The 26,314-nt window shown below is 43.8% G+C and overlaps 1 protein-coding gene across 2 annotated transcripts in view; it reads left to right on the forward strand.

The window, feature by feature from the left end:
- Nucleotides 1-26,314, forward strand: part of NALF1 (NALCN channel auxiliary factor 1) — a 631,361-nt gene that overhangs the window by 579,795 nt on the left and 25,252 nt on the right. For both annotated transcript variants that reach the window (XM_086708434.1, XM_025924794.2), the window contains exon 2: nt 16,194-16,365. In XM_086708434.1, coding sequence (XP_086564560.1) covers nt 16,194-16,365 — 172 coding nt within the window. The remainder of the gene's footprint in view (nt 1-16,193; nt 16,366-26,314) is intronic.

Here is a 26,314-nt window from a genome sequence, read left to right on the forward strand (position 1 = left end):
TTCAGTAGAACTATAGGAGCTATGATCATAATTGCACGCTGCCTCCTTACCTGTATTATGCATTTTTCAAACAGCCTATATAGGTTGGAACTGCCATGGACCTTCTTTTGAGCTTCACCTCCATGGATATCACTGTTGATCTAAAGTAACCAAAAATACAAATGGATCAAATAATCAAATAATGGTACCATTCCCTTTACCAATGTCTCCAGCATATGCTTTACACATAGTAGATACTTAGTAAATGTTGGTGGGGTGAGAAAGTCGACAGAAAAGGCAACTCGTCGGTTTTACCAGCATGTGTTACACATACAGAGCTCACATTTTGAAATATGGGTCTTTGCCAGTATATACCGTTGGCAAGGTCTTATTAAATTCGATTTTCCTTACATATATATGTGATTATTTTATCCTTCCTAAAATCCTATGAGGTTGGTATTACTCACGGAAGCTCAACTGAATAAGCTAAGTGCAAATAAATGCACATCTCCAATGTATCACAAGTAATAAATGCCACTGCTCACAGCTTCCCATGGCTCTTTCTCACATGAAGGAAGCTAGTTGTCTGTTACGTATTCCTTTCCATTACATTGTCAATCTTGTCTTGTGGGGGAATGTGTGGTTGTTTTAAACATTGTTACTTCCTTGTTTATCAAGATGTGAAAATCACCAGGACTATGCAGTCTTGACTTAGGTAATGGAGAAGATGTTTCAGAAACGTAGTTTGCTAGAATCGTAACTTCGAGTAATTACCAAGAATAGTTGATCAGAAGGTCTCAATTCATTCATGATCACTGCTTTGATGCTTCAGAGCCATCTACAGACATGGTGTTTACCTCTTGCCTTAGACGTTTTACACACCTTCTGACTTGAACATCTTTAACAGCTTGCAATAATCAAACCCGTTCACTAACTCTTCCTAGGCGATCAAGGCACAGTGCTAGACACGGAGGGCTCTTCACATGTGTCAGAAAACATGTTGTCCTAATGACAAGTCTAGGACACTGTCACGGGCAGAGGGGATACTAAGGCAAGCACAAAGCAAGTATCCACATGATTCACAACCAGTCAGAACTACAGGATTTAGAAGTGTCCGTGATCACACAAGGAAGGTCTATGTAGAAGTACACAACTCCTGTTTTGCAAGACGGAAGAAACGTAGAAGACGATTGGGGCTTTGACTTAACCAGGACGAACACTGTTGCAGATGGATTGTGTCCGGCCCCAAGGAATTTTCCCTCCCGCTCTGGCGATGTGTTGAGGTGCTTAATCTATACTTATCATTTATTTCGCCAGAAAGAAATCTCCTGAGATGATAGAACCCGAGAACGTCTGCATACAATATACATAGGGACAAATGAACCCCATACTTTGTGAATATAAAGTATCCAGTGGACAGAGATGCCATGCAGTCCAGTGGCTGGATGTGTGGGGTCTGAATCTAGTCTGGGTTTTAAATTCTGGCTTAGCTTGGTCACTGCAGTCAGGGATTTAAACTTTCAGGTCCTCGTTTTTCACGTCCACAAGGAAAAGGGGGACTATTGCTATATTTGCCTCAGAGGTTTGCTGGGAGAATCAAAGGAGCTACTATACGAAATACTTTGATCAACAATTTCTGGCACGTAGTGAGTGCTGTGTGTTAGTGCTTATCATCTTTGCTTTCCTCAACGTATGCACGTCATTCTGTTGTTTCAGATCGACAGTGATTATAAGAAGTCATGAAACCGACCTTAACCATTTTTAGACTGTAGGTCTATGAAATACGAACATCAGGATCTCATGTTTTGTTACTCAGTTTATTCCACAGTGAAGGAGAGACCTTTTTGGATGGCTTTTTACAGGAGCACTATGTGAAAGGAACAGGCTATTGGGCAATTTTCACCATAAAAGAGACAATTTCCGTCTAAATGTTTATATATTCCAATAAATATGCAATTAACATGATTTTGCTCTTATGAAGGAAAATGTAAAAGACATTTTCTAGATGGATCTGGGTTTGAAATAATGAAAAGTACCGTAAACTCTAACAAATATTTTGCGTATATATAATATATGCATATAATACATATATGCATATAATATATATAATATATAGATACATATATATTTTTTTAAATGAGAAAATATGTTTTACCTGCCTGGCACAATGCTTCCCTCATACTGAACTCTATTATTTATTTATTTATTTATTTATTTATTTATTTATTTATTTATTACCGAGGTGTAGTTGACAGTTTTACATTAGTTTCAGGGGTACAACATAGTGATTCAACAAGTCTGTACCTTATGCCGTGGTCACAAGCACAGCTAAATCTGTCGCCCCACAACGCTATTACAATGTTATTGTGCTGGACCTTTTATGCCCGTGACTAAAAGCAAACTGTTTTTGCCAGAATTTTCTGATTGCTTCACTTGAGAATATACATCTTACCCAGAGTCTTCCCGCCAGTCTGTTCTCTGGATGCTCCGTGACTTCAGTAAGGGGATGGGTTTAAACCCCAGGCATTCCCTGTGGTAAATCTTGTTTCTTCCAGCTCACAGACCCTCAAGGAAACAGCCTTTATGAAGAATCCTAAATTCCGTCAAGAATATTGGAGTCATAGCTCCACCCAGGGGAAAAATGTAAGGAATGTTCCTGGATGTGGAAAGTTTCTTCCCTACTTGCATGTGCTCTCTCTCTCTCTCTCTCTCTCTCTCTGTCTCTGTCTCTCTCTCTCTCTCCAAACAAAAATGGAAATGACATATTTATATCCAATGATTTATTTTTTACTGATGCATAGAAACATGCATTCTCAACCCAGAAAATTCCTCACATTAAATACCCGGATGTTCTCATAGCAGTCTACATAATGGTTTTAAAAAATACTCTCTTAATTTAATTTAGACGTATTCCAGCACAGTTATGGACTTTCTGTCAGGTTTTACTCTGAGTATGAGACCAGGTTCCGCCCTATTCATTCTGCACAATTTATAATCATCAGCTCTCTGCTCCGAGACTATACATACCTTCCACAGTTACTAGCAATTAAATTATTACTAGGAATTCTGCTGGTTATAATTTTCAGTATTAGTGGATATTGTATTGTTTTAAACAAGGCATGATTTTATGTTAAAAAACACATTTCTGATGTCATGCTAAGCCCTGGGTAAAAGAAGACATGTGCAACTGAGAGTGGCTTGCCTACCTACAAGCCACTGTGTTGTGTCTGTCTCTGCAGAAGAGGGAACAGAATGTCTTCTTGTTGACCTTGAGTTTTGTTCTTTTAAGCACAATATCCGCAGGGTAAGTGGAAAGATTCCATTAGCTTATATTCATATTCTTAACTCGATGAGTAGTATAGCTTATTTTTTTCCAAGACATACACAGCATACTTGGAAAACAGGAAACACACTGTATTTTACTAACCTACAGGTTAAGACGGCGGAAAGTATGGAACGCGAGAACATCCAATTAAAATTTGTCTTAGGAAACGTGTGAGGGAGGAATTCAAAAGCCCTGCCTTTCAAACCTTCATGGTTTGCCTTAATTTGAATTAGGAAGCCATTGCACATGAGTGAATTTATTTCTACATTCCCTGAAACATCTTAACTTTGCCATTCAAAGACATGTGTTTCTGATTTCTTTGGCAACGACGCGATCTAAAACGTTGAAACAGTACATCTTGCTCCTACCAATCAAAACAAAGAAATAGGAGTTTTTACCGCTATCGTTGCTAAGTCAAATCAGAGCCTTTTTGGCTTATCCAAAATTGTATTTATTCTCCCAGCTTCTACTGCTTAGCCTCAAAAGAAATGGGTGTCATGCAGTTTCTAGATTAATAATAATAATAATAGTCATTAAGGACTGATCAGGAAAATGAATTCTACTAAATAGAATAGGAGGGAACCGCTTCATTGGTCACTGCCATTCGGACTCTCCTTCGACTTGTGTATACGCCAAATCATTCATCATTCAGGAAACGTTAACCAAGTCCTGCCCCAGGCCAGGCCCCCCGCTGGTGGATCATTCATTGATAAGTAAGGACAGATGAGGTTCTTACCCTCAGTAGGATTTTTACTGTTTGTCTAATTGGTTAGATAAAATTCATTAAGATTTGTTTGCACAATTCAAGCAGGTGCTCAGTTTAGATGTCTGGCCAATGCATTTTCACAACTGTCATGATTTTCTCCAGGACTTCAGGAGTTTGCAATTGCTTTTTAACTAATACAGGCTTCTCCTGAGTGCGGTGTATACACACGGGGCATTCACAAGATGGTCCATTGGAAGGTGACAGGAAAATCGTAAAATTCTGTTCAGAGTTGGTATCTATCCCATGTTTTGCATCGCTTATGTTTTGCGTCTGTTTTATAGTGCACATATTATGCAATGGTGCGTGTGTATACTTTATAAATCAATGTTTATGTAAGGGAAATATACGAAAAATTTATAAACGAGTGAGTAATAAACATATGTAAGGGAAATATACTAAAAATTTTTAAATGAGTGAGTAATAAACATTTTCAGCCAGTATTGTTTAAGGTGTGTATAATTTAGTATCACTTCCGTATAAGGTTAATAGTTGAATCAATGTGACGTGAGAAATAACCAGGGCAGAGGAAGGAGGGGTGCAGATTTAGGACCAAGACGAGAAAGGTAGGCTTCCTAATTAGTGGGAGCTGTTAGTTCTAATGAGAGGTATTTTTTTTTTTCAGACAAAATTCTGGCTCCTTTCTCATTAACAATAGTATGACTTGTGTCACTAACGCTAGAGTTTCAACCATGTGTTAAGATCACAAACCTTGTGAACCTTTGCAGTATTTAAAGTCTTTCACTATCCGGGCGCCTGGGTGGCGCAGTCGGTTAAGCGTCCGACTTCAGCCAGGTCACGATCTCGCGGTCCGTGAGTTCGAGCCCCGCGTCAGGCTCTGGGCTGATGGCTCGGAGCCTGGAGCCTGTTTCCGATTCTGTGTCTCCCTCTCTCTCTGCCCCCCCCCCCCGTTCATGCTCTCTCTCTCTCTGTCCCAAAAATAAATAAAAACGTTGAAAAAAAATTTTAAAAATAAAATAAAATCTTTCACTATCGAGTAAACCGCATAGCATTGGCTGAAATATCTTATTTAAATATGCATTGGATTATGAAGCGTAGAGAAGGTTTGACTCTCCAAAGCTTACTCCCAGTAAGGGGGTTGTGGGTATCTGTTTATACCAGAGGTCAGTGATGCGCAGTGAAACACATTTGGGGGCGCCCGGGTGGCTCAGTTGGTTAAGCCTCCGACTCTTGATTTCGGCTCAGGTCATGATCTCAGGGTTTCGGGAGTTCAAGCCCCGCATAGTGCTCTGTGCTGACAGCTCAGAGCCTGTTTCAGATTCTCCCTGTCTCTCTCTGCCCCTCCCCTGCTCGCAGTCTCTCTGTCTCTCTCAAAATAACGAAATAATCTTAATACACACACACACACACACACACACACATTTGGATGATGGGTGGGAGTAGGTAAAATGACCCAAATTCTCAGCCTGGCTCTGCTCTGTTCTGCTGTGGGATTTTGGCCAAGTTGCTGAGATTCTCTGAGCCTGAGTTTTCACACTTGTGAATTTGGAATCATCACACTCCTGTCACATCACTGATGCTCGGAGGACACTGGCAAGATAACTGATCCTAGGAAATATTTAATTATCTGCTCCCATCCAGCCGTCTTCCTCCCACCCTTTGCTCTCCTCCTTTCCTTCCTGCATCCCAGGCACATCAGCAACTATCCCCTTTCCTCTCTTTGACGACCCCTGTCACTCCTTCTCACGGACTGTCCCCTCCTCTTGTCTAGTAAACCACCTCCCTTCGTTCATCAGTGATGTCTGCTTTCTCCAAACACAAGAGCCCTGGTCACATCACACCACTTAGTCCATCTTGTCTCGTCGCCTTTAATCCGATGATATTATTCGTGATGCCAGGAAAAGGGTCTTGTAGTGGAATTTTTAACCTGCCCCCAGCCCTGCTCCCAAGGCTACTTACCTAATGTCTGGTCCATAGCCAGCTCTCAATATGTAATTTTGGGCTAACAGATCAATTGAATGACACCTTTGAAGCCTCGGTCAGCTTCTCCCATTTGGTGATCACAGCGTACAACTCAATCCCGATTGGAATTTCGGAGCGTTCCCTCTGTGACTTCTTAAAGCCATAAATTCTACCAGGATCACTGGCACGTTTCTAGCGGTCAATACAGACCAGGTTTCAATCAATAGCATGTTTCAAGGGTCGGGTGACGTGTAAGACTGCTGTATTCCCAAGGCGCTGGTTCGCTCACATCCACACAGGGGCTGCCGTCTATTAATAGCCGCCCTGCTCCTCATTGCTGCCAGGACACATCAGGATAAGGCCGGAAACCATATCAGTGGCACGGTCTTGGCATAGCTGTTGCGCATCGACTCTGACGACGAAATCAGAAGCGCTCACTTCCATGGGAAACATAGACACTGCGAAGGTCCCACGCGACCAAGGGACAATGCACCTTCTTTGGGCAAAGGTAGATCATTATAGTTTTAACTGAGAACCCGTGAGAATCTGTGATTGGTGAAGTAGGACTGCAGTCGGGCACTGTGGATACAGAAACGCCCTGACGATATAGCAAAGATGTAGGAAACTCAAATAGATACACAAAGCACTTGATATTGTAGCTCTGGGAGGTATACATGTATGTGAACATTTTGGAATAGATAGATTAGGAGTATTATCAGAAATAACTAGAAATTACATGACGAATTTACTTTGCTATTTCAAATTTTCCATATTTTACTTTGGGTTCTGTGACAAAGCTATGCATTAACTTTCTTCAGACCTTTTTGTGTGTGTTTCTCTTAAGTGAAGCAGTTGCAGGACGTCCCCTTCTATTTAGTCTTATGAAGAAGTGATACATCGGAATTTTTTCGCGAATGTACTGATTACTTATGACAGCTTAACTGAGTGTATGGGTATTTTCTAGATTTATTCTCCATTCCGGGATAGAGCACTGATTCATTTACTAATCATCACGTGCTCTATGTATTCTATGAGTCCTACAAAACAAGGAAAGTTTGACACATTTACTCTCCTTCTTTCCTTGGTGAGTGTATTATCCCTTAATATGCCTAAGACCGGTTTCAAGACGTCTTATCTACAGACTCACTGTACTTCTTTCTTCAAAAGGCTGATTTCCCGCTGTTTGAAGCCTTTTCAACATTCAAAACTTGCTTAAGGCATGGGAGCCCAAAATTGAATTCATTCATTCATTCATTCATTCATTCATTTATGTGGGCTCCACACCCAATGGGGAGCCCAGCGTGGGGCCCAAACTTATGACCCTGAAATCAAAAAGGACCTGAGCTGAAATCAAGAGGCGGACACCCAACCAAAGGAGTCACCCAGGCACTCCCCAAAACTGAATTTATATTGAGGTGTTTGCTCACTATCTTTTTAAAGCTGTGAATTCTAGTAGGATCGCTCTGCTCAAAGGATACTTTTACGATGGTTCATACGGTGGGTTTAGAGGTGGATTTAGGGGGCCAAGTGGCATGCAGTACTACTGTGTTCCCAGGTCTTGGCTGGCGATTGGTCTACAAAAGGATCTATTGTTGACTCCTGTTCCTATTGAGGACAGCAATGTATCAACCCGTGGCTCAGACTTGGAAGTAGTCTCCATGAAAGAAATCCCTTCCTTTCCAATGTCTGTAGTTAGAGCTTCTGACATCTTTGTCGCTAACGTGATAATCTGGTGACTGTGGCTCATTAAAAGAGGTCTTTCTTGACACCCTAAGAAATGGCTGCTTACTGAGCACTTAATTCAACTACTAATTATCATCTTCATATTCATTTCTGAGTGTACAATAGGTGTAGTTTGGGAAAGGTATGAATTACTGTAATCTGTCTGCCAAAACTTTTTAGCCAAAGTCTCAGCCAAAGCATTACATCCATTTTTTTCAATGTTTTTAATGTTTGTTCATTTTTCAGAGACAGAGAGAGACAGAGCATGAGTGGGGAAGGGGCAGAGAGAGAGAGACACAGAATCTGAAGCAGGCTCCAGGCTCTGAGCCATCACCACAGAGCCCGAGGCAGGGCTCAAACTCACGAACCATGACCTGAGCTGAAATCATGACCTGAGCTGACACTTAACTGACTGAGCCACCCAGGTGCCCCAGTTTTAGCTGATTTTTAAATTAATCACATAATGACATTTAAAATGTCTGTTTCTTTTTTTAAATTTTTTTAATGTTTTATTTATTTTTGACAGAGAGAGAGAGATAGAGCTTGAGCGGGGGGCGGGGGGCAGAGAGAGAGGGGGACACAGAATCTGAAGCAGGCTCCAGGCTCTGAGCTCTTAGCACAGAGCCCGATGCGGGGCTCAAACTCACAAACCGTGAGATCACGACCTGAGCCAAAGTTGGGCACAACCAACTGAGCCACCCAGGCGCCCCAACATCACATCCATTTTTAAAAGCAAGTGCAGAATAAACTCCGCTCTCCACAGCCCGGCGCGTTAAACCACACCCTGCCTCCTCTTTGGGTGGGAACCCGTGTCTTCTTGTGTCCCAACCCCACATTGTGCCTCAAGACCTAAACCACGGCATTTGGAAACAGAGGTTCAATCCATGAAGTAGGCTGTCAAAACCTTATTTCTTAAGGATTTATTGGGCCTCTAATAAAAGAGTTAGCTGATCACTTCAAAGGGATCCATACACTTCACTGTCTTGGAAGCCCCTCGAGGTTCTGGTTTGGGCTGTTCTGCACGAGATCTCAGAGCCAGGAGGACTGGCTCACACTAACCAAATCACTGGACAGAGCTCTGCAGACCTGAGGACCGTGGGACAAATCTTTAATGAGAATTCCAAGGAAGGTACACCCAGGGCATTGAGATGCAAAAGCGCACAAGTGCTCCCAGCAGGGAAGATGGACAAGGAAGGAGCTTTGCCTTTAGCACAAGCCATAGAAACATCCATCTCAGATCGTGAGAGGTGCATGTAGACTTACAGACACGGCCACAAAGGGTGGTAGGAACCAACCGGGCTAAGAGATCTGCGAGGCAGGTGGCAGGAAGAACGTGGGTGCAGGGCCGTGGAGGGCATGGCACGTTTAGTGGCCCCACAGGTCACCCTCCACAGCCAGAGAGCACAGAGTGAAGAGAGGCACAGACAGAAATGAGCTACCGTGCCAGATGAGCAGAGTCACAAATCTCTGGGTCCATCACAGAGTTCCAGCTTCTTCCTGAGCAGTGTGCAGAGGTCTGGAATGATTTCAAGTGGTGCAATGAAGTAATCAAACTAACGGTGGATAAATTATTCTAAGTTTAGTGTGGAGAACAGCATGGAGGAGGAGTCCACGCCTGAAATCACCAAATGAGGTCCATGGATGTATCCATGTGGCAGTGTAGGAGAGCGAGTGATGGTGGCAGCTGGCATGATAATGGTGGCGATAGAAATCAAGAGGTATGGGACCTTGGGTGGCTCAGTTAAGCATCTAACTTTGCATTTAGGTTCAGGTCATGATCTCAAAGTTCGTGAGTTCAAGCCCCTCAGAGGGTACTGTGCTCACAGTGCAGAGCCTGCTTGGGATTCTCTCACCCTTTCTTTCTGCCCCTCCCCTGCTCGCTCTCTCTCTCTCTCTCTCTCTCTCAAAATAAAATAATAAGCATTTTAAAAACTCAAGAGGCATGAGCAGGTGTTAGAGCTATTTAGGAGGTGGGCTCACAGGACTTGGAGATTAAACAGTCGTGGGACAGAGCAGAAGGGGGTGTCCAGCGTGACTCCCAGATTTCTCACTCTTGCCTCTCCCCGAGAGGAAGTTGCCAAATTCCACTGTGGACCCACAGCAATTGAGAGGATAGAGGACTGAGACAGAGACTGGTAGGAGACCATTTCACCGTTTCAAGGTATACCAGATGCCAGAGAATGAGAGAGAGAGAAAGAGAGAGAGAGAGAGAGGTGCTTTGGAAACAAAGATTTTAGCTTCTCTGTTTTAAAGATGACCATTGAATCCTCCTAAGAGTGGATGATTGCCCTGGAAGAACGTGTGGAGGAAAGTTTAGAACACAAGCCGCAGGGGTACCAACATTTTGGGGAGTGGCAGAGGAAGCAAACAATGGTGACGGTGACGAGGAAGGACAGGTACAGATGGAGGAGGCGTGGCTGGGGGAGGGGCCAGCCAAAGTCCCATCATCAGGAGCACGGAGCCAGTGCGGGCATTGAAAGAAGGAGCTTCATCAGTAGCGTTCAAAGCTGCCAAGAGGTCAAATAAGAAAATAACCCATTTCAGCAGCTGGGTTTATCATCGGAGCAGCCAAGTTGCTTAGAAAGAACAGCTTCTGTGGAGCGGTTGGGGCTGACGCCAAATGAAAGGGAGAGAGGAGGGAAAAGATGAGACAAGCCTGCAGGGGCAAAGCCAGGCAGGTGTGAACGAGGAGGAGAAAGGGAGAAACGGAGTTGGCTTTGTATCCCTTGGATAGCCCTGGAGACACAAGTGCTTGCTGGGGTTTTCTGAGCCCCATTCTGAGTTCCATTCATCTTTGGATGGAACATTCTCTCTTTATAAGAAAGCGCCGTCGATTTGCTTTGCTTTTTTTGTCATCTGTAGCATCTCATGTGTGTCCACAGACTCCCACAAATAGCTCCTTGGCTGGCAGACTGGCGAGGTCGCACCCCCTTTTCTGACCAGCTTCCTCTCCTGTGCGGAATGAGCCTGGGGCCCCGGCGTGGTGGTGAGCACAGTTTGGGCGGACTTCAAAATGTAGGGCAGCCCCAGGGAGCAAGGGGAGTTCTGAAGTTCTGGAGGGGAATAGACCAAGTGTTATGACAGGATCCCAAAGTGGGTCACCAGCAGAAACTGGAAGGTATTTGCATCTTATTTAGGAAATGGGGCCAAGACGTAGCCCTGGAGGACAAGGCGTACGGACATCGGAGGCTCAAGGAGCCCGGTGCTCAGTGTGCCGTCCATCTCCTAACGCATTCTTCGCTTGCCTTAGCTCATCGTTAGGCAGGGGTTTGTTTCCTTGTTTTTCTCTTAGAATACATCAGTATTTCCAATTTCTGGGTGCCACGCGCTTTAACGAGACACGGACACAAATAAAGAAGAAAGCAGACATTCAGACACAGGAACGTGAACATGTATTTTGACCTCTACCTCTACTTACATTGCAACGGCGTGCGTTGCACGCATCAAAGTGCAGTAGCCTGAGGCATTTGCTACAGCAGACTTTTGCTTACATAACCAATTATTCCACCCTCACACACTCAAAACTCAGGCCACTAATGCATTAGAGCTGACAGAAAAGGATCTAATAAAAGGTATCAACACATGTCGTAACTGTAGAAAGAATCTGTCCTTGCTAATGCTTGGGGAAATAGGAAAGCAACCTTCTAACACAAAGATGACAACCATTTTCAATACCTGACGTTTTTCTTCATAATAAAAAATTGTAACCAACATGATATTTGTTTCAGCAGGCCAGTGTATATTTGCAATATCAATCTGCTATCTAGCTCTAAAACACAGGCATAGATTTGGGGGAGGGAGGCAAACATATTTAAAGGAAATGAGAATCCCAGCTTCTATTGGAAACATTTGAATCTTATGTATGTTTGAAAGGGTCTCCACAGGATTGGCCACACCCAAATGGAATGCCCAGAACCAAAAGAAGTCATGGGAATCTGACATCATATATTCCACTGGTCATTTATAATGGCGACCCTGTTAACCATGATTATTTGGTAACAAAAAGGTGACTATTTTAGGCTCATCCTTATACCCGCAGAAAGCATTCCCTTCCAGAACCCCATAGCTTAACATCGCTCCCCATAATTGGGAAGCAGACAAAGAACCCCCCCCAGCCCAGTCTTCCTCTTGAGATTTTTCAGCTCAACCACATTAGTGCCATTACAACCAAAACTTTGCTGGGCACGGAAAATTATCTGGAAAACACATCATTCTTCCTTGTGAGTCTAGAGATGACTTCTGTAGACCAGGCTCCCTTGGATTGCCCCTCCTCTCCTCTCTCTTTGCTGTCCAGGCTCACATCTTCAAATAGGTCCGTGTCACTAAGGGATGTGAATGCAGAAGAGAGCCTGGGGGGCAGGTGGGGTGGCTCGTGACAGCCCGCTGTGTGGGATTACAAGGCAAAGCTTCCAGAGTGCGGTCTTGAAATGAAGTGACCTGCAGTGGGGGGGAAAGAGGATGTTAGGAATGAACAATGCTCAGTTGATGGCTTCCAATATGGCGGTGCATTATGAAAACAATGGTCTGGAAGTCAGGGGTTTGAGGTCATCATCACCTGTGATCTTTCTAGGCCCCTTTCCACTTTAAATGAAGAGGCTCAGAAAGACCACCACTAGAATCTCTCTACTCTGGAACGCCCCCTTCGGTGACTCCAGAGGTGTGGACCTGTTCATGTAGCCGTCACTCCCCGCATCCCCTCGAGGGGTGGGGGGGGTCTCCAGTTTCCAACATTCCCAGTGCCGGTCTAGCTGTCGAGACCCGAACTCCATTCGTTTGGTGCTATAATCTCTCCGTCCTTGTTTCTTTATCTGTAAAATATTTCCCGAACACGTCCCAGAGTCTTCATGGGCAACACATAACAAGTGCGAAAATGGTTTGGGAGAGAAGGAGAATATCGTAACCGAGATAGTAAGTAAAAATGACATTGTCCTTTAGGCCATTGTAATCACGTAGTCTGTTGCTTTTGCAGACTGCAACTTGAGCATGTCGCCTATTTACTGAACAGTGGGCAGCTGCCAAGCAAGGTTTCTGTACAGTCAGTGGTCATTTCCACGGGGCACGGGGCGGAAGTGAGCGTGTGGGTGAGGAGGTCATTTGCGGTGTCCTTCGTGAGCATAGGTACCTGGCCAACAGTGCTCTCCAGACACAAAAGAGCCCATGCCCTCAAGGAGGGGTGTGGGTGGATGTACTCCAACCACTGGTTTTGTTTCTTTCCCAAATTATTGTTCAGCATCATATAATCATTTCTTCTATTTAGTGACATCTAGAAAAGCGATTACCTAATGCTTCTCTCCAGAGGAGAAGGCGAGGCCATCATAAGAAAAGATTGCTGGCCTTCTTTATACTGCAGAGTTTGTATAAAAAGAGACAACTTCATTTACTCTTTATCAGGTGCTTCTGTGTGAGAATCCTTCCGTATTTTAACAAATTAACCATCTTGTTTCTTTAGCTTTGTGCCACTGAAAACCATCTAACTTTCTCAGCCTCTCTTCCTCAAAGACTTCTAAAAAGGCACTGACAGGTATCTCAGAGTCTCTTACTTCTCTCACTGTTCCCCGAGAATCACAGCACACTGGCGGGAGCTAACTCAACTCCGGCTCACATGTTCCTGGTTACAGACAACTCATACCTCACAAGACAGCCCGTTGTATTTCTTCTCTTCTGGCAAGAAAGCTCTTCAGCCCACGCCAGCATGTACTTGTCTGCCTTCCCTTGGTCTGTGTCTTCTGATTTCACACTTAGAAAGCCATTGGCCATGAGTACACAGTAGCAATGCCCTCAAAGTCAACAGCAAAGGCCTCCCCTTTCTTTTTCTGCCCACGATGCTTCTGTTCCCCGATTGCTTTCTGACGTATCGTATCCCCTGAACCAAAATTTTGGAAGATGTGGAAGGCTCAGGTGACGAACCTTCCACTGCATTTGGAAAGTCTCAGAGTTGGTTAATAAGAACTAATGATGCATGGAAACCCGGCTGGAGAGGTTGTTATCGCTCCGTAGAAGGTCCAGACAGAGCCCTTTGCACATTTGTCCATAGCTTACAACCTGATCTTTATAAAAAGTGCTTTACTTACTAGGTCTTTAAGTAAAAAAAAAAACCTGCCAAAGAAATATAGCTGAAACAGTATGGAAGGAACCAGAAGAAAAATGGATCCATTCCAGTTGGGTGATGCTAAGGAGTTTGATTGCAAGGAGAATGTGTATATTTCCCGAGAGGCTTCGATCTGTGATACCCCATTGTCTGTGAGAGGGGACAGGGTCTTGCCTAAGGTGGGGTTGACCAGGTACAGGATATGACTTGCTATTCAGGAACCACTTTAATTTGAAGAGCTGTGCAATAGCAAAGTAGGAGGCGGAATGGAGAGGAGACTCTGGCCCATAAGAATGTGTGCAACTTTCTGGAATTGTGTAGCGGTATTCCCTAAGAGCGAAGAGGTCACTCTGCTTTTTTTTTACAACCCCAGAAATATGCAGAATGTGAACATTGCTTATCATGGAATTGTATTGTTGTTGGAACTGTAGACATACTCAACTTCCCCTGGTACTGAGAAAAGGAAATTAAAACCAGGAATCATAAGACAGACACTGCCATTCCTAGAGTACAGCTTGGTTTATGTCATAAATGTCATATATCATATTACATATTATGTTATATTGCACAAATACCAATGTATTTTGAAAAACAATCTGCATTGCCCCCGAAGCATGGTTGGGAAACCACGTTACTTTTCTTTCTTCTGAAACTCGTACTTTTGACCTCTTTCTGACAGCATGAGGGCACTGTCCCCACCTGTCACCTCTGCCCCCTTGCCTCTCATTCCCACCCCCCTTCCCGTTGTTTCTGCATTGAGATCTAAGAAATCGTAGGGGTTCCCTTAGCTATTTGTAGTACTTTTTTCTAATGTACACTTTTATGTTAAGACCTGTTCAAAAGACCTATGAGAGTGCCAATTATTTATGTATTTTCCTATCAAGTTTTATAAACCCTTATAAATGAATTGCTGATGACAGCGAATAGATTACTCTCAGCGGTCTAACCTTAAATCTGAATTTCACATTCATTCCATTTTACCCCCACTGAGGCCCCTTCGATCAAAGACTAAAGTTTCATTTTGATCAAAGCAACATAAAGTGATGAATAACATTCCAATACCAAACAGACACTGGCCAGGCACACGAAATTTGGTGCTGATGTCAGGTGGATTCACAAACTCGCTTGTGGTTTCACAAGTTCTTCTTGAAACAAACATTTTCAGATTAAGCAGAGCATCATTTTGAAAAGTGCAGGATTTGGAGCCCTACGAAGAGTGGGTTTGAATTCTGGATTTTTAAATTTACTTCCATTACGAATTATGATTTGTACGCAAAGCATGACTGGTTGTTACCTTCGAAGCATGCGCTGAGCGTTACATGGAGAAAAAAGTATGTGACACGCTTAGAACAGAGTATATCAACCAAAGTTGATAAATACTATGTACAGTTCTTGCTACTATTGTCAAATGTTTATGATCTCTTATCTCTTAGTGTACGTCTAACTGTCAACCATTCACGTTTCTAGGGAAGGCATAGTTGACAAAATCTTACCCAACTATTATTAACCCTAGAGACAGACAGACAGCAGCCCCCCATGCCAAGGATCTGGGAAACACCTGCTTCCCAGCAACCTCTACTGTAGATGGGTGCTTTCGTCATCGTTTTATTTGGATTGAGGTTGCGCCCTGTTTCCTTAGGCAAGGAAGGGGCATTTTTTCAATATTTATTTTCCTGACTAGCTATCGAAAACAAAGAGGTAAATGAAGTCATAATCATTTCACATCTCATTACGTGAACTGAACACCTAACATATATCCGCATGGATGGTCCAAGCTGTGGTTCGCATGCACTGCAACGCCAACACATGCCAGGGCTGACCTAGGTGGGGTGTTTCCGGGCTTTGGGACGATGAGGTTTTTAATGCACTTGATGTGAGTCATGAGTGTAATTGCCCACGGCTACTTTTGTGCGTCTGGAGTGGAAGCGCTCGCTGGTGGCCCTGGTTGCAGAGGACACAGCGCCATCTAGTGCCCGTTGGGAGCATAGCTGGAGGAGCCTCCTGCTCAGTCGAACGTTGCAGTCTATTGCCGGTTTTTTGGTGTTTGTTTTTTTGTTTGTTTGTTTGTTTACTTTCTGTATCCCTGGACTTTGAAACTTCAGGTTCTGATGAACGCCACTATTTTTCAGACGAGCTTCGTCAAACCAAACGCCGTGTGACCTTTTGCATACTCTCGGAAAGGCTCGATCCAATCACGTTTGGCTCTGTTGCAGACTTCCGTGGCTACCTTGCTATCACTTGCAGCTAGCGTTGTGTAAAAGAGCGTTCTGGAAATGAGAGTTTCCTTAGGATCCACTTGGCACCACGGCATGCTTCTCACGGTACAGCATGTCCTGTACGAGAGACAGAACTCTTGTCATCCCTCCCGATTTTTGATTCTTCTCTTTTTTCAGATTGTCTACAAAGCCTGGCTGTGTTCCCAGTACTTTGAAGTCGCACAGTTTAACTGCAGAAAGACAATTCCTTGCAAGCAATACTGTTTGGAGGTTCAGACGAGGTGTCCGTTCATATTGCCCGACAACGATGAAGTCATCTATGGGGGACTGTCCAGTTTCATCTGTACAGGTACAGTGCAGGGCGGGGTTGTCACTCAGCCGCTCCTGGTCTCTGCTCTCATAGGTGATGTTTGTCTGCTTTGCTTTTGCCTCCTACTGATGTCACCTTGAAGACATGCCTGGTAGTTTTCCACGCTTTCCTTCATCGAAGCCCTGAACGAACTTGGTTGGGAAAGATCATGTTATCGATAGGGGACCTGTGACCCACGGTCATTTACCTTGCAAAAGGATACTCCTGAGGGGAACATGTTAGCAATCATGAGACAGGCTTCAACTTGACTTAGAGTGGTTGGATTCTGCCTGGAGCTTTGCGTTACCTGAGAACAGATGATGTGACCAGGCCAGTAAAATTTCGCTGCTTCTTCAGATCGGTAACGTGTTCACGTCTCCACGTGTATTTTCTGAGAAGGTTTATGTTACTTTATCTTCAATGAGTGTCAAGACCATAAAAAAATGGCTACCTAAGTTATTTGTGTGTGTGTGTGTGCGTGTGTGTGTGTGTGTGTGTGTGTGAGAGAGAGAGAGAGAGAGAGACGCCCAATAGAGGCTAGATACAATTTTAACTCCTCTTCCCCATTAACAGTGTTTACTTCTTCCAGCAAATCATTCAGGCTGGGCCAAACAACAATATCAGCATTCAATTTCTGGGTATTTATAAGTATTACATAATTTAGACACAGAATAAGACGTTAAGGATAAGAGTAAATTGTTTTGTGCTTTTATTTTAAATAAATGGCGAGTAGACACGTGAGAACCAGACACTTTGCCACGGTGATGTGATAGAGCGTTATCTTGGCACAAAAAGTGCTACACATGTCCTTGTCACTAGATGGCTTCCATGGAGGCAGGGTTAGTTTTCAAGTTTTGAGGATAAAACTCTACGATACGTGTCCAGACATGTGAAAAGCTCCTTCCTCCTTCTATTAGACCTTATGAAACCCTTCTACAACACAGTGACATATCGAGATGCTCGGCATGAGAGTTTATCAAATTATTTCCAGATCACATATTCACATTCCTATCCACTAGCCATTCTGTTCGAAGTCTAGGCGATAAGCTATCAAGAGACCGTCAACCAAATTTCTCCCTGAAAAACTGGATGAGTATTTCCTGTGCTTCCCAGTCCAGTGGGAAGAACATCTAAGGGAAGGTTATGAGATAGGGCCTTTCGTCCTATTTGTATGCATTGTCTCTGAGCCATTGGGTGGCTCCTCGTTAGCAAATTAGCAATAGCAAACATCCCCAGGCACGTTTGCTATAAGGGTTATGGATAAGAGAGAAGCACAAAATATGTCTTCAATAGGCAATAGCCGTTGTACATAAGAAAGTGATCTGTAGAATGTAAATGCATTTAGCAATCATTTTTGTTATTCACTGATTGAATGCTGAGACCATTTTCCCAGCTCCTCTCTGATGGGAAGACAGAGAGAGAGGGAGAGAGAAAGAGACAGAAAATGAAAGGGGAGGGAGAGAGGGAGGGAGGGAGGGAGAGAAGGAAGGAAGGGAAGGGAAGGGAAGGGAAGGGAAGGGAAGGGAAGGGGAAGGAAAGAAGGATATTAGTATCATCTCCCTTTAATTGAGCCAAAATTCACCAGACACAGGCTATTAATTTACTTGACATTCACAGAAAACTTTCCATAAATGGTCATCAAGATAAAGTTTTCAGCTCTTGACTCTGTGGTCGATTAGGTGTCTATGATTTTAGGGACTTCAGAGTAACTCGTGGCATTTTATATAAAGGCTGTATGTTAGTTCAGTCACATGCATATAGATTTTTTTTTTTTCCCAGAGAAGGTCGGTAGTTTTCACCAGATTCTCAAAATAGACAGCAATCTCAAATGAAGGACCAGGTAGTTGTCTTTCTCTTCTGTTCCTAGCCTTTAATCCGTGTGTGTGGATCTGATACCGGTTTGAGTATTCATCCCTTTTCCTTGTACACTTTCAAGGCCATCTGAAAGCTAAAGATGGGATATAATCTCTTTCTGCAGAACACAAGCAGGAAGTCCCCTATATATATATTTTTTAATTGAAGTATAGTTGATACACAATATTATGTTAGTTTCAGGTATACAGCATAGTGATTCGATAAGTTGACAGATTATGCTCTGCTCACCACAAGAGCAGCTAACCATCCGTCACCAGACAACACTATTACAGTGTCCTTGACCATATTCCTACGCTGTGCCTTTTATCTCTGCGACTTATTCATTCCGTAACTCGAAGTCCGTACCTCCCACTCTCCCTCCCCCATTTTGTTCGTGCCCCCCCCCCAACACACACCTTGCCCTCTGGCAACCATCGGTTTATTCCTTGTATTTATGGGTCTGTTTCTGCTTTTGTTCGTTTGTTTGGTTGGTTGGGGTTTTAGATTCCACATCTAAGTGAAATCCTATGGTATTTGTCTTCTACCTTGTATTCTTAATTGCCTTTGAGTTTTGTAAATTCAGCTTTTGCATAGTCATAGCTACATCACAGCAGGAAAGAGACAGGAAAAGGGAAGTATGTCATTGGGTCCGAGAAAATGCCATGGACCATAGATTTCTGGGAGAATGCCATCACTGAATACCCAGAACCTAACTCTTCATTCACCACTCAGTTGGGCTTTGTTTGTTCCTTTCATCATTCAATTTCTCAAAAATGTGCAGGATAAATTCTGAAGGCATTTTACCTTGAAGTTCTACAAACTGTTTTGACAAAAAAAAAAAAAAAATACTAATCCTCAGATTGAGCTTCTTTTCTACGGTGTGACCCAGGCCTTCTTGAAGAATTCTTCTCTCTCTTGGTAACTAGCAGTCACCATTCCCCCTCAGATGTCCGTGGAAATTTGCTACTGGACCTGAACAAGAGAGATACTGATGCTGTCACTTGCTGGCTTGTCACTACTGAGAATCGTTCCAAACACGATCCCCCAAAATAGCATGTTCTGCAAAGAAGTTAACTCAGAGAACAGCTCCCAGGGGCCACTGGTCACACCTATGGAGCCAAGTGGCTTGACCCACTTCTAGAGAAACTAGTAAGACCTTTATATGTATAGCATTCATTCTCGAACATTGTCATACAATTTTTGGTGGCTCATCTCTTGCAGATGGGCATGGAGATCCAAATAACTCACCTTTTAGATGGCATGAATGAGAGTTATCTCAAGTGTCTTTATACATTTTGAATGCAATGTCTTCTGTACTCAGGCAGAATTAGACTAAATAGAGTAGAGAAATAGGAATATTTTTTTTCCAGCTTCCCGGTTGACTGCAGATAACCTGAGGCCAACTGGGATGGCGGGATCACAGCCACTTTACATGCTCACAAGTAGCAGTAGGCTTGCTGATCCCCTTCCTTATTGAAATAGGTAGAATGACAATCACTGAACACAGTTCTGTTCGAAGGAATTAGCCAATAGGTTGGTCTTAATCTTGCCTTCAGTCATTCCTCATTGTTGCTTTAACTTAAGGGTTTTTTTTTTTCCATTCTATATAGTGAAAAATATAATCATTTATCATCAATAGTTGAATGAATAGATGGAGTTTCCCTCAAATTCAACATATTTAATTACAGAGGTTTCCCTCCTATTGGAAATAAATCCAATTCACAAATTCCAGAAGAATAGCGATCCCCTCTAGAGTCGACCTCAAAAAAGTGTTCAGGAAGCACATCCCCCTGTATGGCTTGTTGCCAGATGCTGTCCGAGTGAATCAATTTTGTTCAAGGTTCCTCTCCATGGTAACAAAGCAGTGGTGTTGTGATGTCTTTTCCTGAGAGTCCCCCGCACCCAGCCATTTAGGGATGTGGGCTTACAGGACACCCAGTTCCTCCTCTCCTATGTGCTATTATTACCTATCTGCTGACACCCAAGATTCCTGTTATCTGCCCCAAAAGGGCCTCTCAGCCCTTCGGTTCAGTTTGGGTGCAAGTTTTGGTAACAGTTATTAGGTTCAGGATTTAGCACCTCCTGCCTTATGTGGCTTTTGTGACTTACCCATCTCGTAAATTTGAATGTATTCAATGTTTATGTCTTGATCACCTGCTACTCCATGTGTCTGTGATCCTTAGTAAGCCCATCACTTAATAAAGAAAGCAGACTCTCAGACAATGCGTGCCTGCTGCTGTTCAGTGTCTTTGATTGAGGATGCTACAGAAGGTCATGACCAAAGGTCAAACCACAAACGTAGACGACAAGAAGTGTTCCTCCTTGTATGTTTCATTCTGATTCTGTTTTAGGAAATGAAGGCAGGACACTTTGCCTGAGATCGCTCTTGGGTGTTTTTTTTTTTTTTTTCTGTTAAAGAATAAAAGTGGCACATCACTGAAGGGGTATTTGAAAAATTAATTGGGGAGAAATTCTGAGGTGCTGTCAAGGGTGAAACCTGTCTTTTACTGGGAGGCATTTATTGAGCTAAAACTTCTCAAGGTGGGCCCAGTTCCCAAGCTCAGCTCGCATAATGCGCTGCTATTTTAGAAACCCGGCTTCTTCCTCTTCAGAGTGCAAGGGTGGAGTCGTTCGCAGATTCTGGATGTCAACCCATCACTGTGATAATTATGCGGGTTTCCCCTCTGCACCCTCCCTCGCCTTGTTCTAGAATCCCCAAGAGAGATCCTTGATTGCTTACCTGTAACAGTGAACCAACATTAGGAAAACAGAAGTAGCAGAAGCTCACAGGCTGTGGGTGCTATGGTAACAAACATGAAAATTACCACTTGATTGATAGATAAAATAGAGTCGACAAGATTTGCTGCGGTATTTTTCATAAATTAGTGAACGGGGAAGAAAAAGTAAAGTTGGTCTGCTGGGGGTTACTGACAATGGAGATAAAACATATTTTGAGAAATCTGTGTAAATTCTGCATTTCATTCTCTTGGCTGTGACAAGAATAAGGTTATGTTTCTGTCTCTGGGGGGAAGGCGGTGGGCTGCTGTTGGTGGTGCTGGTGACAGGGCTGATTAGAAGTGATGGAGGACGGGCGCCCCCTGGTGGCAAGACTTCGCTACTGCAGAAGGAGGTGGTGGCCAGGAGAGACTGCTGAGGGGCGGGGGGGGGGGGGGGGGGGGGGGCAGTGGAAGGAAATACTTTGATATGCATATTGTTCAAATTAGAGAGGAATTTTTTAATGTCTCCTGTCTTATAACCCACATGAGAGCATTCACAACTGGGAAAGATTATTTCCAAAATCCAGTTCTGACATGATTAGGAGCTGATAAAAAATGTTTTTCAGCAACATACAAGATCTTCTCATTAAAGGAGGAGCATTTTCATAGAAAAATCTGCTACCTATAGGTTTTCATTTGCACACCTATGCTATTTTAAATTTCTGTATTTTCCTCAGCGTGTGGGTGTGTTTCACTATTTTTTAGAACGTGGCGGAGGACAAATTCTGAGAAAAGAATGACTTATTGGCACTTAGGTTATAGTGCCATTGAATGTCACACGACAACTCCTAATAAATGTATAAAGACTCAGGCCAAAAGAGGAATGTGAAGGGACATGTCATGACTAGAATAAAATAAGGAAATATGAAATTGGGTTATTCAAAAAATTACCTAAGTAGAATGTAGTGACTTTGTGTGTTTGGGACGTCTTCTTCCATTAAAATACTACACTTTTTGAGGCTTATTCAACTCATGTATTCAGATCCGAGTTCAGGTCTTCATCCTCAAGGCTGTTTTTCCTGATCCCACTCCAATGGATTCCCAACAGCTCAGGTTTGCCTTGACCAAGGGGATAGTGCAGGGAACAAGTGCTGAATAACAGTTAAGATGCCTGGATTCTGACCATAACTGTGATTTTGGAAAGCCATGCCCTCCCGAAGGCTTCCAATTCCTCGTCTCTGCAAGAGGCTAACAGAATCCAGAGTTTAATGGGGACCAACTCTGGTCCATTACGGCACATGCGGGAGAGCCCAGTGCCAAGAGTCCAGAGCAGAATGAAGAGTCCACGCTCGGTCATGTTGGGGCAGAAAGACACCAGGCTCCTGGGTGATCCCAGGAAGAACTGGTGGGTGAGCCCATCTAGCTCCAGCTCTGCTGATAAGGGTGATCATACCCTTGGCAAACCTGTGTACCGAGACAAACTTTGGGGGAATTCTAACAGGGTTCAAGGTGTCCTTCCGGGTTCCTCCATCTGTGTTGCCTGGCCTGATCTCAGAGGACTAAAAAGGATTAGGTCGGAAAAAGTTGAGGAACCAGCCCTAAGAAGTGCACAGCCTGGATCGCAGTGAGCTTGGACCTTACTGCCGCAGAGAACCATCAAGGGCCAAGCCTGTGGGCATTTCCTGGCGGGTCATCAGGTAAGCGAGCATTGCAGATGGACCGAGCAGAAAGCTGGCCTCTTTGATGGCAGGGAGGATGCTAGCGACATCGGCCCACAGTTGCCTGTTCACCTGCAGCGCAAGTGACGCTTCCTGTAGCGGACAGCTGTGTCTGTCCTCTCCGAACCCCCAGGCTGGACGGCCTCCCTTTGCTCAAGCCAGAACTGTTCAGCGCCCCCTTAATGGAGGGGCAGCGCCGGGCCCCCGGACGGCGAGCTGGTTACTCTGGGCTTAGGCAGAAGTTGAATCAAAACGTCAGAGATTTTTCTCTCGAGTCAGAAGGGGGATGACATATACATCCTTATCCAGATTCCCCGGCACTCTTTGTGACTGACAACACTCAGAAGTGCTTCCAGATGGTGTGAGAGCAAGGGAAGAATTCTGATTCTGGAACTTCAGTTTCAGAAGGGTTGGGACTTCCCAGAACAGGTGAAATCCTATTTAATGAAGGTGCGGGTCTGCTTCGTCTTCAGTTAAACATCTCTGAATTATTTATACCCTCCTTGTAGCTATTCTGGATATTGAGCTGCTTTAGGCATTGCGATGACCTCACAGGATTATGGAGCCAATTGTAGAACCAGCCTGAATGACAGCCGTCACACAGTCTCGTGTGGCTTGTACATAGGGTTATACAGAGGCTTCCCCCGAAAAGAACGCTGTTATTCCAGAACAAGAAGAGATCCATATTCCCTGGCTATTAGTCCAGTGTTTGTGTTACTGGTACAACAGGAAATGACCAGTCAGTCTATCCTGGGATCAGCCGGTAAGCTCTTGTTTCCTTACCGCAAAACAGCTGGAAAAAGCCAGTCCATGGGGACAGAGAAGACGGATTACAACTCCCAGTCTGTGCAACACTGTCTTCTCGTCCTGGCTTCACTACATCACATACCGCATTAAAAATGAGCATTACGAGGATTCTTTACCCAGACCGTTTTTTTCTGGTTAAGGAAAAGAGAACTGTCATGCTCTGTTCTCTGGAAAATGTGTTTAGATGGCTAGCTTTTTTTTTTTCTTTTAAATTTTTTAATGTTTAAATGTTTGGGGGAGAGAAAAGGACAGAGTGTGAGCAGGGGAGGGGCTGAGAGAGAGAGGAGACACAGAATCCGAAGCAGGCTCCAGGCTCCGAGCTGTCAGCACAGAACCTGATGCGGGGCTCCAACCTACGAACCGCAAGATCATGACCTGAGCCGAAGTCGGATGCTTAACTGAGCCACCCAGGTGCCCTGATGGCTAGCTTTTTCAGATTAAGCAAGATTTTTAGATTGTGTACATACAAACATGCACACGTATTAGGGCGAAGGGTCATGACAAAGACCCACCGTCTGAAATGTTTGCATAAATAATATTGCAATCTAAACGACCTTCTTCTGGGGGTTTGGCCATAAGTGCATGTTTGTGTCCCCTGAAGAAATAATGCATTAGATAATTTTAGAAAGGAAAGTGAACCAATTTTTCTCAATCTTGATTCTTGTGGGCTTTTTTTTTTTATGATTTGGCTTGAAATTACCAGATGAGATGGGTATTGTTAATCATAATTTCTAATTTATCAGGTCATCATATCTAATCTTTAAAAAAAAAAGGAATAGCAGTACACATCTTCAATGTGCAGTTTCTTCAAATTAGTATAATTTAGATGCTCGGTTTCATACCGATGATGCAGTCATGGTTCGAAATAATTTTTAAAATTTTCTTTGAAAATAATTTTCATGGTCTACAGCATGCTTTAGGAAATTTATCCAAATGTGTAACATATAGCCCTATACATAATATATCATATGTCATTAATTTATATATACAAGTCACATGTGTAATTTAAATATGCATATAATTTAAAAAGCCAAATTTCACGAGTAATGGAGATAATTACAAGAGGAAATGCGTTTAAAAATTGAAACTCAGTTTTTAAGCATGGCTTTAAAATTAGCTTTAAAGTCAGTTCCAAAAACAGGAGTGAGTCCAATTGAGGAAAGACAGCACGGATGGAATTAATGTTCAACCTCCCCAAAGGAAGGGTTGAGAATCCAACGCCCCGTTGAGAATAAATCTTCGAGGATGCCATTTAAGACAACAGTTGTATTGCCTTTGTTACCTTATTGCTTGCACTGTCTTCCAGTCCCAAATGTGGCATCTTGTCTCTTTATTAATTTGAATTTGAAGCATCCTAAGTCAGGCAGAGAGGCCCAAAACACTGGCTTCACCATGAGACTCATTCCCTCTAGTATGTGTAGGGTTCATGGTAACCTTTATTAGAATTCTCTCCTTACTGTACATTTCATCACCAGAGGGGGGAAGAAAAAGCTTAGCTGGGTTGACTTGGGACATTTGCCATGATTCAGCCTTTCTCGGTGTCTGTGGGCTCGGAAAGCCCCAGAAAGTCCAGCTTCCTCCTCTACCTTTGGGAACAAACATTGCGAGAGAAATTAAAATGATTCCAACCACAAGAGAAATAATTGTCCCCAGATAGGATCTATTTCTTACTGCATTACGAATTCTTACAGAGGTCATTTAAAATTGTGGAGTCCTATTTTGAACTGAACAGAACCAAAGACAGTGGAGTCTGATCTCTTCCAAGGTCTATTATTGTGTGCACGTAAGTAGATAAAGCAACATCTTTGCCAAACATAGTGTGTTTTAAAGGCCAGTTTTCAGGAGCTGGAGACAAAGCCACGACAGTCGTCTTTAGCCGTCTTTTCTCTTCCAGTGTCTCTATCTGCCGGGATGGTCGGGTGACATTTTCACTGTATCCCACCCCCGCTCACCTCACTGCTCTTTCTTCTCTTAGTTTGAACGTGGAGTTTCCGCTGACTGCCTCCACTGGAATTGGAGCAAAGTCTATATGGCCACACTGATGTCACTGCGACTAAAGCCGCTATTACATACGCTTGAAATAAATAAATTGTATTTACTTATTTTTGAATTGATAATACATGCATATGGCACACTATTTGAAAGATACCGAAGGGTGAAAATTAAGCCAATCCCTCCCTGCCCCCCCTCCACCTCCAACCGGCAAGAGAGCAGTGGCCTAAAGAAGTGTCGTTATCCAATCAGTTCTGAAGTGATGGCGTTTAGGTGATTTCTAATCGTTATTAAGTCCACGTTGGCAAGAAGCGTCTCCTTTCCTCCACTTGTGATGTCATCTGCAGGGTAAATGCTGTACCAGGAGGCAGAGGTGGGTTTGCTGGGTCACAGGGTCTGTGCAGTTAGGGTTTGGAAGAAACTTGCTGTGTGCCCAATCAGAGCAATCCCTCTCTCAAAGTCCTACTGCCCTGAGGTGGTCCTTAAGCTCCAGTACAGGGCTGGACTTGACCCCTGTGACCCATCGTCCCCACCAGCCTCACCTGCCATCTCTTCTTTGGAGCACAGCTCTCTGGATGCCATGCAGCGAGAGCGTCCCCCTGCCCGGCACAGCCCTCTCCGTGCCCTCATCTGGCTAACCCTTTGGCACCTGTCACCCCCTTAAGAGGTCCCTGACACCCCAAGTTTGGGTGGGTTATACTTGTGCCCACAGCACCCTGTGATTACGTCTTGTCACCCTGCTGTGTTGCAGGGCAAGACATCACGTGGGCCTGGCCCGTCCTCCCCACCTCATGGTGAACCCAGCTGGGGCCACAATTTACACTGCTTCTGATGGTGTCCCCAGGGCCCACAAAAGGGCTC

Source organism: Puma concolor, chromosome A1 (genome assembly GCF_028749965.1).
Source record: "Puma concolor isolate L17-30 chromosome A1, mPumCon1.1.hap2, whole genome shotgun sequence".
NCBI lineage: Eukaryota > Metazoa > Chordata > Mammalia > Carnivora > Felidae > Puma > Puma concolor.